Source organism: Myotis yumanensis, unplaced genomic scaffold (assembly GCF_028538775.1).
Source record: "Myotis yumanensis isolate MYYU_CA2020_CCGP unplaced genomic scaffold, mMyoYum1.0.hap1 SCAF_10, whole genome shotgun sequence".
In the NCBI taxonomy this organism is placed as follows: Eukaryota; Metazoa; Chordata; class Mammalia; order Chiroptera; family Vespertilionidae; genus Myotis; species Myotis yumanensis.
Genome location: NW_027223761.1, coordinates 47263872 through 47282143, shown reverse-complemented (window position 1 = coordinate 47282143; position 18272 = coordinate 47263872). Strand labels below are relative to the sequence as shown.

The window sequence follows — 18272 nt, the reverse complement described above, 5'->3', positions numbered from 1 at the left end:
TAGGAGAAATTTACCAGTGTGAGGGGGTTGCTTTTTAGGAGGAAATGGTGCTAATCATGTCTTCCTCAGCCTCCTTATAATTGTTTCATGTTTTTCTAATATCCCTTTGGAAGAGTCCATGGGTTAGATTTATCAAGTGTTTGATTATGTCTACTAAAAAGTCTTTGACCAGGTTTCTTATTTATATAGATAGCACTGATTTTGGCTAATGGGAACCATGTTAATCTGTTATAATGCAGGAAAGTATTTGAGATTGTGGGGAGACATTGGAAAAAGGGATTTTTTTCCCCAAATACTTACACTGTATCTTTATTTTATAGTTGCAGCTTCATGAAAGAGGACTGAAATTACACCAGACAATTTATAATCAGGTACTTTAAATGACTATCTGCAAGGAAGGGGAAGTATGAAACTGGGAGGGTGGCATACTGGTTGTCAGGATTTGAAAACAGAGCTTCAGCTAGCTTATAGAGGTAATGTTAATTGGGATTAATGTGAGGTTGTATTCAAAACAGATTCTATGAAGAAAATGGGGATATGTAATTGAATAGGTCTAGTGTATATGAAAAGGACTTTTAGGAGGATTTAGGTAGCACATTATAAATATCAGAGTATACAAAGAGAAGTGTAGTATTCAGAATAAGGAAAGTGCTACTCTTGCTGATCTCTGGTTGCTTGGGCTAAACCTGAAGTCAGTTCTGGGAACCACACTTGACAAACTGGAGGATGACCAAGGCCCAGGATCATATGAAAAGTTATCAAATGCTTATTGTAGTACTGGTAAAGAGAGGCACAATGAATTTATAGTATCGCTAGGAGAAGCTGATTGCCTCACCAAAAGGCCTTACAAAGTGGTATTTCTCTTGTAGAATAATTGCAGGAATCTAGAGACAGGCAATCTAAATCCATGCTCAGAGACCAGATTTTGTTAGTCTATCAAAGTGGGTTTATCTTTCAGAGGAAGATTATTATAGCCAAGCCCCTATGACTGATGAGCATACCAAGTTTATTCTTTAAAAAAAATGAAGTAGAATGAGTTCAGAATGGTTGTTTTGACGCGACTGGCCCCTTCTCTCCCTATTAGAAAACTATTGGGAAGCCAAATAATTAAAGGAAACTTGGCGAGTAAGGACTCAGAGGAAGAAAGGTCAACGAGATAGATGATGGATATATTTAGTAGCATGAGACTGTATCAGTTAAGTAGTGTTAAAAAACAAATTCAGCCAGGTATATTTAAAGATCTAATTGGAGCCATTGAATACTAGTAATTCATGAATTGGGCAACATCCCATATAGTAAATAGAAGGATGTTTTGAGGAGTTGTACAAAGTGGGAGGTTTTTGTAGGCAGAAAGAAGATGGGCCAAGGAAATTTAAAAAGTGGATTATTTTGGGCAAGGTTACTTTCCCTTAGGGCAGCGGTTCTCAACCTGTGGGTCGAGGCCCCTTTGGGGTCGAACGACCCTTTCACAGGGGTCGCCTAAGACCATCCTGCATATCAGATATTTACATTACGATTCATAACAGTAGCAACATTACAGTTAGGAAGTAGCAACGAAAATAATTTTATGGTTGGGTCACAACATAGGACCTGTATTTAAAGGGCCAGAAGGTTGAGAACCACTGCCTTAGGGGGTCTTATCAGGCAGATTACCTCATTAGTGCTGACCAGGAAATTCCAGACTAATTGGTTTAAAATTCCATTCTTGGGAGAAGCTGAAAGTGTAGTTAGGTTAGGTCAGTGATGGCGAACCTTTTGAGCTCGGCGTGTCAGCATTTTGAAAAACCCTAACTTAACTCTGGTGCCGTGTCACATATAGAAATTTTTTGATATTTGCAACCATAGTAAAACAAAGACTTATGTTTTTGATATTTATTTTATATATTTAAATGCCATTTAATAAAGAAAAATCAACCAAAAAAATGAGTTCGCGTGTCACCTCTGACATGCGTGTCATAGGTTCGCCATCACTGGTAGGTATTAAGTCTTGGTGGGCTTAACACAAGTGACTCCAGTTTGGGCCTGTTGTTTCTTTTTAATGCTAAGCAAGCAATGATGAGGGAGGGCCACAATGGTGTGAGGATGGAGTAATGGTGGAGTATTTGAGATACAAGATTGAATTAGGTATCTAATGAATTGTTTTGGTTATATTGAGTTTGAAGGTTTGATGTTACAACCATGAGGAGAATTTCAGGCCATAAATAGTTGTGAAGGTCTGGAGTTCAGGAGAGATCAGAGCTGGAGGTGGGTATGTGGAGCCATCAGTATCTAGGGGGCATGAGGATACTCAGGGCGAGTAAGAAGATTGAAAGAGATCAAGGATGGAGCTATGAGCAAAGTCCAACATTTAAGAGGTAGACAGAAGAAAGCAGCTCTAGAATGGAGCTCAGAAGCAGCCTTATGGAAGAAGAGGAGAAACATATTCCAGAAAAGGTAGGAGGGGGGTTCTCACAGTCAACAGTGTCAAATTTTGGTGAAGGGTCAGCTAGGGTAAGAGGTTTTTATTTTTTTTATTTTTATTGATTTCAGAAAGGAAGGGAGGGAGAGAGAGAGAGAAACATCAATGATGAGAGAGAATCATTGATTGGCTGCTTCCTGCACACCCCCTACTAGGGGCGGGATTGAGCCCACAACCTAGGCATGTGCCCTTGGCTGGAATTGAACCTGTGACCCTTTAGTCCGCAGGCTGTTGCTCTATCCACAGAGCCAAACCAACTAGGGCAAGAGGTATTTTTGACTATTGCAACTCCTGGGGATTGCAACCATCTAGTGAGTAGAACCCATCTAGTGAGTAGAACCCAGGGATGCTGCTAAACATCCTACAATGCACAGGACAACCCCTCACAAAGAATTATTCAGTCTAAAGTGTCAGTAGTGCTAGATTGAGAAACCCTGGTTAAATGGATAGGTAGTGATAACTGGAACGGTGAGCCAAGGGTTTTTCCCAGGGTTGTGTCTCACGATGATGAAGAATGAGCTATGTGGACCAGAAGATTTAAGCAAAAGTGTGGAAAATTTATTGCAAGCAGATTCAGAATCCCCCCATGGGGAGGGGCGCCCAATAATGGGCTGCCCGGTAAAGCCTTGTAGTCCAGGAGTGTGTATTTGCTACAAGCTTGCTTCTATATCTATCCATGTTGTCACCTGATTGATTCCCTCAATTGTTCTTGACCTGCAATGGATCTAAACTTTCCCTGTTTCTATGTGTTCTTTCTCTGTTCTAATGCTGAACTTTCTCTGTTTCTATGCGTTTCTACACCTTGTTGCTGCAGGCCCTCCCTTGTTTTCCCCTGCCTCCCGCTTTGAGTCCAGAAACATTTTATTATTTCTGCTTTGTTGGTTTCTGTCTGTGATTAGGCTGCTCAAACTGCTGTGTCTGCCTGCCTATGTTCCTCCTGCCTTTGTTTTCCCCTGGACCCCTGCCCTATCTGCCAGCATTTCAAGTTAGCCCTCTTAGTAGATTAAGTGGGATTGAAGAGTAGGTGTAATGGGTTAAGTCATGGAAATGGAAGAGCTGATGGAGTAGCAAATTCTGGTCAGAGCATGGAATTTAGGATTTTAAAATCTCAGACATGGAGTAGTTCTGGATGTTGTTGAAGTCAAGGGTGTTGCTATGACTGTGGGTGGAGTAGAGATATGCCATTTCAGACCAAGGTAAAACAGAAAAATCTGGCCTCTTTTGGCAGCTTAGCATTAAAATTGTGCAATTATTTCAGAAAGATTGTCAATCAGAAATTTGTGCTTTGATTTCACAGATAGGCAAAAAACCATCTCTGCTGTTTGAGCCTGTGAGAGCAGCAGTGTGGGCTCCCAGAAGGCTTTACTGGAATTGTGCTCTTTTAGATGGCGTTTGTGTGCTATCAGGCTGTGGTTCTGCTTCCAGACTTGAGATGGGAGGGCTCAATCAGAACACAGAGCAGCTGACAGAAGCCAAGAATTCTTTGTTGGGCAAAGGCTCAAGTAGCTAAAACCACCCACAGGTTTTATGATTAGCATCCTTATCCAGCCACCCTGTCTTCATTGTGAAAATAGTTTAAACATCACCTTGGGGGGATACAAAACTAATAGACTTTTGGAATCCTTGTTTGCAGGCCTGTAAATTGCTCTCTGATGACTATGAACAAGTGCGCAGTGCTGCAGTCCAGCTTATCTGGGTTGTCAGTCAGCTCTATCCTGAAAGGTCAGTGTGGATGTAAGCCAGCTTTCATTCATTGCTAAGCCATTTTTCTCTCCTCCCACTGTGTAAAAAGCTCACCTCCAGAAGAAAAAAAAAGTTGGTTAGATTTTTTGAAGGCAGTGTGAAATAGGGGAAAAGTACAGACCCTGGAAATCAGGATATCTGGTCCTGATTCTTTAGCTCTGCCATCCTTTCTGTGTATCTTTGGAAAGATACTTCAACTCTCTGGGTCCCAACCTCCTCTTTTGTAAATGAAAGTTAAATGAAGGGATGGGACTGTCTTTCTTGAGTGCTTTGCAGCTTCCTCCCTACCTCTACCCTACCCTTTTTAAATCTTTAAAATTGTTTGGGGCCCATTTTAGTAAATACAAATACCAGATAAAGATACTAGGTAGTTTGAGGATAATGATCCCTTATGTAGTGTTTTCCTGGTTAAAAACATTTTTGCAGTAATCAAATCATTCTCACAGTGATTCTGGGAGGTGGAGAGACAGATATAGTAATAAAAAAAAATAGACTGATTGGAATTTGCCTCTCCTTTTAGGACCAGATACACAAGTATGTTTTATACTTATTTATTCTGAGATCTACTATATTCACAGCAATGAAAATATGGAATAAACAGAGATTTAAAGTACTCTGTGGTAGCTAGTTTTTGGTATCTTCACAAATGTTTGTACCTCTGATGAGTTAAACATTTTTATTCAAGACAGTGAAAATTTGCAGCACAACTAAAAGGGTTGACTTATACTCTCAGAGTCATTTGTTTACTATGAAATGTATTTCATCATTCTAGGATTTTAATTATTCAATTATCATCTCGACTTGTGCTGTTTATCATTCCCAGTTTATTGAACCTGAAGCTTTAGACTTATGTTTTTTCTTTCTTTTAATTTAGCATTGTCCCAATCCCATCTTCTAATGAAGAAATTCGCTTAGTTGATGATGCTTTTGGGAAAATTTGTCACATGGTCAGTGATGGATCCTGGGTGGTTCGAGTTCAAGCTGCAAAGCTATTGGTAAGTTACACTTTTTATTTATTTATTAAATATATTTTTATTGATTTCAAAGAGAAAGGGAGAGGGAGAGAACGATAGAAACATCAATGATGTGAGAGAATCATTGATTGGCTTCCTTCAGCACTCCCCACATTGGGGATTGAGCCCACAACCCAGGCATGTGTCCTGATCGGGAATCAAACCATATCCTTCTGGTTCATAGGTTGACGCTTAACCACTGAGCCACGTCGGCGCTACAAGTTACACTTTCTTTTTTTTTTTTTTTTTTTAATTGCTTAAAGTATTACAAAGGGTATTACATATGTGTCCTTTTTTTCCCCCCCGCCCTTGACAATCTCCTGGCTCCCCCTACCCCCCAGTGTCTTATGTCCATTGGTTATGCTCATATGCATGCATACAAGTCCTTCGGTTGATCTCTTACCCCCCTCCCTCCTGCCCCCCAATCCTCCCCGGCCTTCCCGCTGCAGTTTGACAATCTGTGTGAGGCAACAAGTTACACTTTCTTAGTGAACACGTTACCTGTTACACTTATACAAACATTTTGAGAAACTACAGGTAGGGATAGTTGTAACCCACTATTAGAAACGATAGTGTTTCTTAAAATAGAAAGAAAAAGCTCACTTTCCAATGGAGAAGTATAGTCTTTTAGAGCTAGAAAGAATTTTAAAGACAATTCTATTTACATTTGTTAGCTTATGAGATAGCCAAGGCCTAGGGATAAAAGTAAGTAATAATAAAAATAGTTGCTTCTGTTTACTAAGCACCTTTTATGACCTAGATACTATGAGGCCATTTACATGATCTCACTTATTCTTCACAGTAACCCAGCAAGGTAGATATTGTTATTCCCATTTTCCACGTGAGAAAATTGAGGCTCTGAGAAATGAATTCAACTAATCCAAATAGAAAGTTGTGGAATGGGATTCAGATACTAATCTCCTGACTTTTTGCCTGGTACTCTTCTGTTTTGCCTTTGGGGATTCAGAGTACATTTATTAAAAAAAAAGTTAATTTTTCAGAGATGGAACTGTTTTATAAAAGGAGTGTTGACCTAATAATAGTCTTATTTCATATCTGTGTTATCTTTGAGATGTCACTTGACCTTAGTTTTGGTTTCCTCATCTATTAAGAGGGTTATGATATCTCTCATATTTACCTCACTGAGTTGTCATGATGCTCAAATGAGATACTACAAATTGTAACATATTCTATGTGTGATAGTGGGGGTTGTTATAATATATACATACACACATACACGTATCTATAAAATTTTGTGAATATCACAGCAAGAAAATCTGAGATTCTTTTTGGACACTTTCTTTTTGAGGGCCTCCAACACTGCCAGTCTTGGTAAAATTGTTGGCTAAATACTTTGGACATGACTGTACTGGACTCAGATCCAGTGGTAGCCCTATTTCTATGACCAGTATTTATGAGGTAATTGCTAAAAACTGTGTGAAGCATTTTTATGGAATAATAAGGAATTTGGATGATTTCAGTATTTCTTGCTTATGAATTATACTAGAGGCCGGTGCACAAATTTGTGCACAGTTGGGGTCAGGCCGGCCCACCCAATGGGGGCCAATCTGGTCTGGGCTAGTGCGGGGGAGGGGAGGCAGGAGGTTGGCCAACAAGCCCTGCCCCCGATCGGGGTGGGGGTGCTGATAGGGGACAGGCCAGCAGGGGGAGGGGCTGATCGGGGCCCTGATCAGACCAGTTGGCCACTGCAGTGTGCGTCACAGTAACCAGTCATTCTGGTTGTTCCGGTCGTTCCATTGTTCTGGTTGCTTGGCTTTTATATATATAGATTGCTTGTTCATAATAAAATACAGAGTTAAACCAGTTGTTATTGATTTTATTTTTGAATTCACATTTTAAAACTTTGTTTTGGTTCTGGCTGGTGTGGCTCAGTTGGCTGGGCACTGTCTTGTGCACCAAAGGCTTGCTGGCTCGATCCCCATTGTGGGGTGTGCAGGAGGCAGCCGATCAATGTTTCATTCTTGCATCAATGTTTCTCTCCCTGTCTCCCTCTCCCTTCCTCTCTCTCTAAAAATCAATTAAAAAATTTTAAAACAAACAAAAATGAGACTGATAATAGTATTTATTTTGGAGGGGGATTAAATGAATTAATGTATGTATAAAGCACTTAGTGCAGGACACAATGAACTCTATTAAGGAACTAGCTGCTGCTGCTGCTGCTAATGTTTTTATTATTTTCCTGCTGATTCAGAATCCATAGGCATCTTTAATATCAAGAATAATATTATCTTTACACATTGACTGCAAACTTTGACTATTGAGATAATGTTCAGATCTTAAATGATGTTCAGTTTGTTTTGGATTCTTTCTTTTTACAGGGCTCTATGGAGCAAGTCAGTTCTCATTTCTTGGAGCAGACGCTTGACAAGAAGCTGATGTCAGATCTAAGGGTAACTTGAATTCTCTGTTGTTAAACTGGGTTTCTGGAATAACATCAATGTAACAGTATATGCCAAGCTGATATTGGTTTAATTTTGCAGCCCATGCATTTGTTAAATTAATGTAGGATGATTAGATTACATTTACTTTAAAATCTTAGTAACTTGAACCAAATTAAAAGTTACTTCATTAAATTTTAAATTATTATTATGAAGTACTTTGCACAAGTTGTGTTCTACAGAGAAGAACCAGTATCAATTTTCCTTTTCTTAGAAATTGCAAAGGTCTGGTCTTATATTTTAAGATCGTGACATCTGAGGGCTGCTTTTCAGTAGCAGTTCCCATGGAAGAGTGAATAAATTTTTTCTCTGAACTGTAACAAAATGCCTCTTATGGAATGCCTTTAAGCTTTTACTGCGACCGTTCTTTGATATATTTGCCAGAACCCAATATGAGTCTGAGAGAATATGGTATGTTCATTTATTATCAATATCTTTATTTATTTATTTTTTTGTTAACTCTCACCCGAGGATATTTTTTCTATTGATTTTTAAAGAGAGTTGAAGCGGGGGAGGAGGGAGGATATGGATGTGAGAGAGACGCATCAATTGGTTGTGCTCCACATGTGCCCCAACCAGGGATGGGGATTGAACCTACAACCCAGTAACATGCCCTTGACCAGGAATCGAGCCCGCAACCCTTTGGTGTAGTTCTCCCCAGCTCTTTTTTCTTATGCATGTTTTAAACATTGTATGCAGATAGTTTTGTAACTCTACTTTTTACATTTGCCACAGTATCATATGCTTTTTTTCATATTGCTAACTTTATACTTAGCATTTTTATTGATTGCATAATATTCTGTTAAGTAAATGTATCATCATTTTTAAGCTCATCATAATACATTTAGATCCTTCTAGTTTTTCCATCCTAATAAACCACATAAGAATATTATCTTCTGCATATTAGCTCCTTTCTTCTTTTGAGTTATTTGGTAACATAAGATAAATTCTAAGGAATGGTTGAAGAGTTGACATGAAATATTGCCATTTGGCTTTCCTTAATGGCATTGCCTTCATTTGAGGTAAGTGATTGATTAAGTGTTCTTTTGTATTCTGGGGGAGAAGTATAAAGAAGGATATGCTCATGGTGAATGGTGAGGGATGGGTGATCCAAAGGTTTCTAAGACACATCACAAGGTACAAACTTTCCTACTGGGTCTGACCCACATCCCTGTAGGCTCAAGTGCTATATTTCATCAGTGCCTTTAAGATGATCAGCCATGAGGATGTGGAGTCACACCAAGAATGTTCAAAAGAGGCAAATTATAAAGTATTTATAAGAGTCATAACCCTCAAGTGGACTGAATATTTACTTTTGTAACCAGTATATTCCCCATTAAGCATTCTGTGCAGAAAATGAATTTACTAGAAGGTTGCTTGGGAGCAAAGTATTGCTCAAATAGAACACAGTGTTGTCAAATGGAGACTTCTACTGGGACTGAAAAGGTTTTTTTCCTAGGGCCAGTGTATTATCTACCCGGCATGGTGCTTGGAGGGACACTGCCATTGTTTAGCTCTCTGGTTCTCTCTTTCCTATGTTGTCATTGCAAACATGAACACCTGTCTGATCAACACACTTTTTCACTGTCTTTAATAAGGTTACTATCTTTAATAAAGTTACTATCAGCAGTGATAGACCTGTGAGCCTTTGGTCTTTAAGTTGAATTTGCATTTCTCTGCTCTGGTCTATTGAGTATTTTTATTTTTTGCAAGTGTAACTCTGAGAGAGCAGTCTTATTACCTGCCTACCATGTTTTCAGGGTGCATATTATTGTTCCTTCTTGAACCTCCTGCAAGTGGTAATTGTTGTTGTCCTCTACAGAGGAAACGCACTGCACACGAGCGTGCCAAGGAACTTTATAGTTCAGGGGAGTTTTCCAGCGGCAGGAAGTGGGGAGATGATGCTCCCAAGGAAGAAGTAGATACAGGGGCTGTGAACTTGATCCAGTCAGGAGCTTGTGGAGCTTTTGTTCATGGATTGGAAGATGAAATGTATGGTAAGTATCCTATATAATAAAGAACTAATGTTCTAATTAGACTGGACTGTGGAACGACCTTCTGGAATGACCAGTGGGGGGGGGGGGGGGCAGGGCCAGCGAGCCTGCGTTGCCAGGCCAGCCATGGTTATCCCGGCGCCCCCACTTCCACATAGGCGGCAGGAGAGGGGGTTGCTCGGTCCCAGTTCCAGTGCCACACCTTTTACAGAGGCAGTGGGAGAGGGGGCGGCATAGACCCAGTGCCTCCGGAGAGGCGGGATGTGGCGCAACTGAGGCCCCTCAACCTCCCATGGCCCCCCCCCGAAGTGGGCGGGGGGTGGGGCCAGTGCTAATGAGCAGCGAGCCCAGCTTCTGGTTGAGTTGCACTTCCCCCCACCTCCCCCGCTCAGCCAGAAGCTGGGCTCATGGCTGGCAAGCGCAGTGGCGGTGGCTGGAGCCTCTCCTGCTTCCGCGGCAGGCGGGCTGTAGAGAGCGAGTGGTTCTGGACTGTGAGAGCCCCTGAATGTGAGAGGGATGTCTGAGTGCCGGCTTAGGCCCAATCCCTTGGGGGACTGGGCCTAAGCCAGCAGGCGGACATTCCCCAAGGGGTACCAGACTACGAGAGGGTGCAAGCTGGGCTGAGGGACACCCCCTCCCAGTGTACAAATTTCATGCACCGGGCCTCTAGTGACTACATAATAACATTGCTCATTTACTGAGTGACTGCTATGTGTAAGTCATTGTTATGCCCAGATTTCAGGATCCCCAAGAAACCATACCAGGGAGCCAGCCGTGTCCGATGCAAAAGCAAAGAGTCTTTATTCGAGCTAGCTCGAGCTCCCCGTCCACCACACTAGCCGACGCAGCGGCAGGAGGCAGAGAGAGAGAGAGCTCGGTGGGGAGAGGGGTCTTATAGGAGGTTGGATAAGGGGAGGAGAGAGGACTGTGGGCCCTGCCGATTGACCAGGCGCAAGTCGGTGTCTTGTTACACAGGATGTGGTCGTGTCTATGGCACACACTTCCCTTGATTATCATTGGTTAGTTTAAAGAAATCCTAGGTGTGGCTAGCAGAGGCTTGGGCTTCCGGGAAGAAGCTTCTTGCTGAGCACATGGCTAATGGCTGCTGCCCAAAAATGGAGGATCCGGGGTAAGATGGAGGGCATAGCCCTCGCCCTGGGGCAAGATGGAGGGCGTAGCCCTTGCCCTTTCATCATCGTATTGATTGATATGCACACAATGTCTCATTTAGTCTTCACAAAGTGTACCTTTTTTTTTTTTTAATAGATCCTCATCAGAGGACATACCTGGAAGGAGGGAGGGAGGAAGGGAGGGGGTGGGGGGAGAGAGAGAGAGAGAGAGAGAGAGAGAGAGAGAGAGAGAGAGAGAGGTGAGAGAGAAACATTGATCGGTTGCCTTTGGTACATTCCCAATGGGATCGAACCAGCAACCTTTTGGTGCATGGGAGGATGCTTAACCATCTGAGCCACTCTGGCTGGGTGAAACAGTTCCCCCCCACGCCCCAACATAGCAAATTCCTTTTCGCTGCCCTGGATCCTTAAGGAGACTGTAATATACTTTCAGCACTCAAAAAAGTTCAGTAGAAATTGTTATTTGCCTGCCTGTAGCCAGGCAGTACATGCAAAGTAAAACACCAAGTTTTTACTTTATGTTTCCAAGTTTTTGCTTGGAATTTTATCATCTCTGGTCTCATGCTGATAGGAGTTTCTGTGTGATTCCTCTGATAGAGTTGCAAGAGTTACACATGAATCAATGTGGTCTAATAGATAAAGCCCTGGGAAGAAAAGCCAGCAATTAACATATTTAGGTCCATTTCTGGCTTGCTTTGTAATTAGCAATTTCACATGTAAATTACATTTTTTGTGAAGTGGAGCAAATTCTTCCCTTCTCATTAGAAGGAGGAATTCATAACTACCAAGAAAAATCTGAGTCATCTCCCTTCAGTGTATTAACTCTGCTTTTAAAGTGTCTAGAAACATTTCTTATACAAAAACAACTTATATTTGTGAGTTTTAACCACAATTTGAGTGGTTTTCTTTTCTTTTTTGAAACTGTACATTGTGTAGTAGAGCCATGGGGAACCACTGCAACAAAATGAGCATCTATAAAAGTCTAGTGAGCATTGTCTGTAGCTTCCTCATCTCTGTATCCCGGCACCTAGCACAGAGCCTGGCATGTCCTACACGTTCAGGAAACATTGTTAGTGAATGAACGAAGGGCTTCCTAGACTCAGTAACCTCACTGTTACATGTTCTGAGCATTCCAAGAGTAGAAGACATGGCTCTATTTTCAAGTGCTTACAAGACCTTGCGATAGCTAATGTTGAGCTTTTAACATATGCCAGGAGGTGTGTTATCTGCTTTACTTACATCATGTCATTCAGTCATCCTAACTGCTCTGTAAGGAAATGAGTATTATCTCCATTGAACAGGTGAGAAAACTGAGGTACTAAAGTTCACCTCCAAGTTTGTGGAGGGATTATTCGTCACAGTTCACTGTGTGAACCTATCATTCCAGAGCATCTACCTTTAACCACTATATAATGCTAGTCTATATAACAACAGACCTGGGTACTGGTCTTATCTCTCCTCTGACTTTGAGGCAAGTTAATGCACTTTGTTGAATCTTATCTCTAAAATGAGAATAATGGTATCTAACATGTTTTAATAAAATATTATTTTGGCTGCCTTTTTTAAAAAACACACAAAACTTTACTGTAGTTAAAATACTGAGATAAATAAAAACTTAGTTTTCAAGAAGTTCAGTTAATGGAGACAGATGTGTGACTCGATCACAAGTCTGCACAGTCGAGATCTAAACCTTAGTCCCTGGGACACCAACGTTCATGCTTTTAGGTTGAAGTGAAGGTGGAAGCTGAACCTGTGAGCATGGAGATCTCCCAGAGTTTTTAGGGTGAGAGGAGTAAAAAGCAAAAGGTAGAACTGAACGATAAGGAATCCTTGGATTTTTTTCCATGGCTCTTAATTTGATACGCAGTTGTATTTGTCTCCTTTTGTCTAGAGGTCCGCATTGCTGCTGTGGAGGCTCTCTGCATGCTGGCTCAATCTTCATCCTCTTTTGCTGAGAAGTGCCTTGATTTCCTGGTTGACATGTTTAATGATGAAATTGAGGAAGTTCGTCTACAGTCCATACATACCATGAGAAAAATCTCCAACAATATCACCCTCCGAGAGGATCAGCTAGACACTATCCTGGGTGTATTAGAGGTGAGCGGTCACAGTTTGTTACTCATTTCTTCATCAGTACTTATGGGGCACCACTTTTTGTTTATTTTTAACCAGGCATTCTGCTAGGTTTTGGTGATATGATAAAGTACAGGTAGCACAGTTCTGCCTTCTCATCACACAACTCCACCAAGATGGAGGAGACTGATGTTAAACAGGAAATTCGAACAAAGCTTAGTGTTGCTGTGATCAGGAAAGGACAGGGCTCCCTGGGAATACAGAGAGTATCTAACCTGAATTGTCTAAGGTAAGGTTGGGGAGCTAGGGAAGAAAGAAGGAATATAGTGGACACTTGAAGGAGGAATAGAACTTAATGAGGCATTTTCTAAGGAAGGAGTAGCACTGGTGGAAGAGTACAAGAGTACCAAACAGAAGGAGTAATGTCTAAAGATCCAGAGGTAAGAGTGGGTATGATATAGTCAATGAATTCATTGTAATTGCAGCATTGAGTTGAAGAGATGGAGGAAAGGAGGGAAGCGGCTATAGATAAGGCAGGGACTAAATAATGAAGAATTATTCTCAGCCTTTGATTTAATTCTCCTAGTGAGTCATAGGTATTACAGCAGGAAGGGATCTTAGGGGTCAGGTTATTGAGCCCTGGAGTTTTACAGAAAAAAAAAGGTAATTTGTTTGATGTCACATAGCTAGTGCTTGGTTATGCCAGGATATAAACACAGATTTGCCTCCCAGGCGTGGTTCTTGGATTATTTTTGTAAAGTGTCTGGATTTTATTTATAAGTACTGAAGTTTTTCAAGATATTAGTAAATTTAATTTGGCCTCTGGCTTTCTTTTTTTTTTTTTTTTCAGATATTGTGAAAGGGATAATAATTTGATATTTAGTCATTAGCACTTGTTACAGATTTCTGCTACATAAACAGACTGACTGGATGCTTTGATTTTGAAGTTCTCTATTCTCTACTATTCTCTCAGTTTTTTAGTACTTCTATTAAAATTTTTCCTGAGTTATCTTTGTTTATAATTTTTCATGGTTTTTTTCCTAAGAAGATAAATTTATATTCTGTAGATTGTTCTCCATGGATAGTCTCTATAATGTGCTCCTCCTTTTCTTTCAGCTTTTTCCCCCATCATTTCTCACCTTGAACTTTATGCAGCAGTCACTCCACTAATCATCATGCTTCTCTTCACTATTTTGCCTTCACTGTAATTTTCCCCCCTCTGCCTACAAAACTGCCACTTTTCACCTGGCAGATGAGCTTATTCCCAGGACCTACGTTAGGCAACATATCTGGAAAGCCTTCTCTGACTAACCCCCCACCTCCCACATGGGCTAAATAGCACTTCTCTGTATTTTTATAACACCCTGTGATATTTATCAGTATGTTTCCAGCTTTTAAATTCTTTTTTCTTAAATAAATACTGATTTCAGAGAGGAAGGGAGAGGGAGTGAGAAATAGAAACATCAGTGATGAGAGAGAATCATCCATTGGCTGCCTCCTGCACGCCCCACACTGGGGGGTCAAGCCCACAACCCAGGCATGTACCCTGACCTGGTATCGAACTGTGACCTCCGGGTTCATAGGTCAATGCTCAACCACTGCGTCACACCGACCAAGCTGTTGGTGACCTTTTTAAATCATTTTACTGAGGTTGAGCAGGAAATGGGGAAGAAGGAGGCCGCTTCCCTGACATCATCTTGTACTGCTCTCTCTGTTTACTCTGCACTAGCTACACTGGTTTCCTTGCTATTTTTCAAACATGTTTCTACCTCATGGCCTTTATGTGTGCTGTTCCCTTTGATTATCTGGTGTTAAATGCCCCACCTAACCCAGCACTCTTTCCCTTAACCTGCTTTATAGTTTCTTCGTAATACTTAACACTATCTGACCTATGTATACTGCCTTTGCATTAGAATGAAGCTCCTGAGAGCAGGGATTTGATTATAATTATTGCTGTATCTCCAGCTTTTGGTACTTAGTAGGAGCTTGGTAAATGTTTGGCTGTTTACTAAGTGCTCAGTAAATGTAGAATGTATAAACAAATGAATGAACAAATGAATGAATTTTTCAAATCTCAGTTCATATGTCACTTCTGTCTTCTCAACTACCTGCCTCTCCCAGAAAATTGAGACTTTTTTGTCCTATACTGTCATTGTAACTTATACACTTCTCCATAACACCTAATTCATAGTGACTGCTAATAGTAATACTATCTTTTTTTTTTAAAGGATTCATCCAGAGATATTAGGGAGGCTCTTCATGAACTCTTATGCTGTGCTAATGTTTCAACCAAAGAAGGGATTCATCTTGCACTGGTGGAGCTGCTGAAAAATTTAACCAAGTACCCTACTGATAGGGATTCCATATGGAAGTAAGGAATTTTTTGTGCATTTGCTCACTGAGTCAAATAACGTCGTAAATATACAGTCTTGATATTATTCACTAGAGGCCCTGTGAATGAAATTCGTGCACGGGTAGGGTCCCTAGTGACTGTCGACCAGGACCTCACTTCCCCTGGCTGCCTGGGCCTCCCTTCCCCTAAGTGCCTGCCGCCGCCAGCCTCGGCCTCCCTCCTGTAGTTAGCCAGCCAGCCTCGCCCCCTGGTCGAATTCCCGGTTGAACTCCTGGTCGAGGGGACAATTTGCATATTAGGCTTTTATTATATAAGATTGGATCATCATAGATTGAGGATACGGCTATCCATTTTGCCTTAAATTTACAAACCTGATTCAACTTAACTGAACTCTCGGGAGTCTGATTCCTAAATGGAATATTTTATTTTAGATTATTTATTCATTTGTCCATCCATCCACCTAGCAAATATATGCCTGCTATGTGCTTCCTATGTGCCAAACTCTGTGATAAGTGTTGGAAGTACAGAGGTGAGCTAATTAGATTTCCTTTTTCTCCTGTGTAGTGTTAATCACTGCTCTGTCCAGTTTGGATTTTGTACAGGATCACAACTATCATTGTAAAGATTAGAGGCAGGGCCGGCACTTGGTCTGCAGATTGAAAATCTCAGTCATTTCTCCCCTTGATTACCTCTAGCTTTATTGACTAGAATCAAACAACACTGTTCATGAATTGCTGTTTGAAGAACTACTTGCTTACATTTAATATAAAAATTAAATGAGTGTGCTTCCCTCTCTAAAAATCAATGGAAAAAATGTCCTTAGGTGAGGATTACCAACAACAAAAAAAAGTGTGTGCTCCACATATTTAAATGCGCTTATGTGATAAGATCATGCCAACTGTGTAGTTTCTTGATTTCCAGAAAAATTTATTACTGAGAGTAGAAAATGGTCGAATCAGGTACTTGGGAGAATGTTTTCATTCTTCCAAGAATAAAAGATACGTTAAAAATTGAAAATACTGCCCTAGCCAGTTTGGCTCAGTGGATAGAGCGTCAGCCTGTGAACTGAAAGGTCCCAGGTTTTTTTTTTTTTTTTTTTTTTTTTTTTTATTTTTCTTTTTTTTTTTTTTTTATTTTTTTTATTAAATCTTTATTGTTCAGATTATTACATTTGTTCCTCTTTTTTCCCCCCATAACTCCCCTCCTTCCAGCTCCCACCCCACCCTCCACCCTCACTCCCCACCCACTGTGTTCATCCATAGGTGCATGATTTTTGTCCAGTCACTTCCCGCATCTCCCACACCCCCTTTTCCCCCAAGAATAGTCAGTCTATTCCCTTTCTATGTCCCTGATTCTATTATAATCACCAGTTCATTCTGTACATCAGGTTATTTATTCACTTGATTCTTAGATTCATTTGTTGATAGATGCATGTTTGTTGTTCATAATTTGTATCTTTACCTTTTTCTTCTTCTTCCTCTTCTTAAAGGATACCTTTCAGCATTTCATATAATACTGGTTTGGCGGTGATGAACTCCTTTAGCTTTTCCTTATCTGTGAAGCTCTTTATCTGACCTTCAATTCTGAATGATAGCTTTGCTGGATAAAGTAATCTTGGTTGTAGGTTCTTGGTATTCAGCACTTTGAATATTTCTTGCCATTCCCTTCTGGCCTGCAAAGTTTCTGTTGAGAAATCAGCTGACAGTCGTATGGGTATTCCCTTGTAGGTAATTGAGCCTCTTTCTCTTGCTGCTTTTAAGATTTTCTCTTTGTCTTTTGCTCTTGGCATTTTAATGATGATGTGTCTTGGTGTGGTCCTCTTTGGATTCCTTTTGTTTGGGGTTCTCTTCGCTTCTTGGACCTGTAAGTCCATTTCTTTCTCCAGGTGGGGGAAGTTTTCTGCCATTATTTCTTGAAATAGGTTTTCAATATCTTGCTGTCTCTCATCTTCTGGCACTCCAATGACTCTGATATTAGACCGCTTAAAGCTGTCCCAGAGGCTCCTTACACTATCTTCACACTTTCGGATTCTTTTTTCATTTTGCTTTTCCAATTGGGTGTTTTTTGTCGAATCTTTGGTTTGATTATTGTACTCCTCTGGTCTGCTATTGGGTATAATATTCTTTATTTCAGTCCGTGTATGCTTACTTTCTAATTTCTTTATCGTAGCATCGAGGGTCTCATTAGTTTTCGTGAGGCTCTGCACAAATTTATGGCAAGCCCTCAAAATTGCGATTCTTAGCTCCATATCCTCCATTTCTGTCATGTTTTTTTGTCTCCGCATCTTTTATGCTTTCTTGGTGCACCCCCTTGTGGTCTCTGTGCGCAGTCTTGTTCTAGCCAAGCCTTAATTGTTGTAGTTAACACTAGAGGGGTTTGACCACCAGGCCGGCTGGCTGTGGAAATCAGCTGTGTGGAAAACGTCTGCCTTCTGGGGAGGTGCTAATCCAGCCTTTGCCTGAGGCGATCGGCAAATGGCTGTGCGCAGGCTTTGGGCGGGGCGGGATCAACAGGGCGGGCGGAGGGAGCAGTTATGGCCACGCTCAGTCCCGTTCCCAGAGGCTCTGCTTCTCAGAACCCCAGCAGCCGCTGCAAACCTCGGAGAGAAAGCTGCCCTCAGGTCCCAACTGATGCCGGATAATCCCGCTTCTCCCGTTTGAGTCTGGGTCCCTAGAGACTCGCCCGGATCCGGAGCCCAGAGTCTGAGACTCACTCCCGACAGAAAACGACAACCGCGCCCTCAGCCACCAGCCCGCTTTGCGCGCGCACCTCGGTACCTTTGTATTTTCCACACTGCGCCGCCTCTGAGCCTCGATTTGCTGTTCTCTTTCCTTCTAGTTGTAGAGTCTCTCTTCAGCCAGCCTTCCTGTGGTTCTGGGTGATGTCCGTTCAGTCTTTTAGTTGTATTTTTGAAATGGTTGTTTGCGGCAGCGGTCTCCGGTGTTTACCTACGCCGCCATCTTGGTCTCTCCGGTCCCAGGTTTGATTCCAGTCAAGGGCACATGTCCGGGTTGTGGGCTTGATCCCCAGTGGGGAACTTGCAGGAGGC

At 41.4% G+C, this 18272-nt stretch overlaps 1 protein-coding gene across 2 annotated transcripts in view; it reads left to right on the top strand.

The window, feature by feature from the left end:
* Nucleotides 1-18272, top strand: part of INTS4 (integrator complex subunit 4) — a 90003-nt gene that overhangs the window by 26633 nt on the left and 45098 nt on the right. For both annotated transcript variants that reach the window (XM_070425691.1, XM_070425690.1), the window contains exons 6-12: nt 321-371; nt 4092-4180; nt 5076-5196; nt 7554-7625; nt 9496-9670; nt 12689-12894; nt 15099-15241. In XM_070425691.1, coding sequence (XP_070281792.1) covers nt 321-371; nt 4092-4180; nt 5076-5196; nt 7554-7625; nt 9496-9670; nt 12689-12894; nt 15099-15241 — 857 coding nt within the window. The remainder of the gene's footprint in view (nt 1-320; nt 372-4091; nt 4181-5075; nt 5197-7553; nt 7626-9495; nt 9671-12688; nt 12895-15098; nt 15242-18272) is intronic.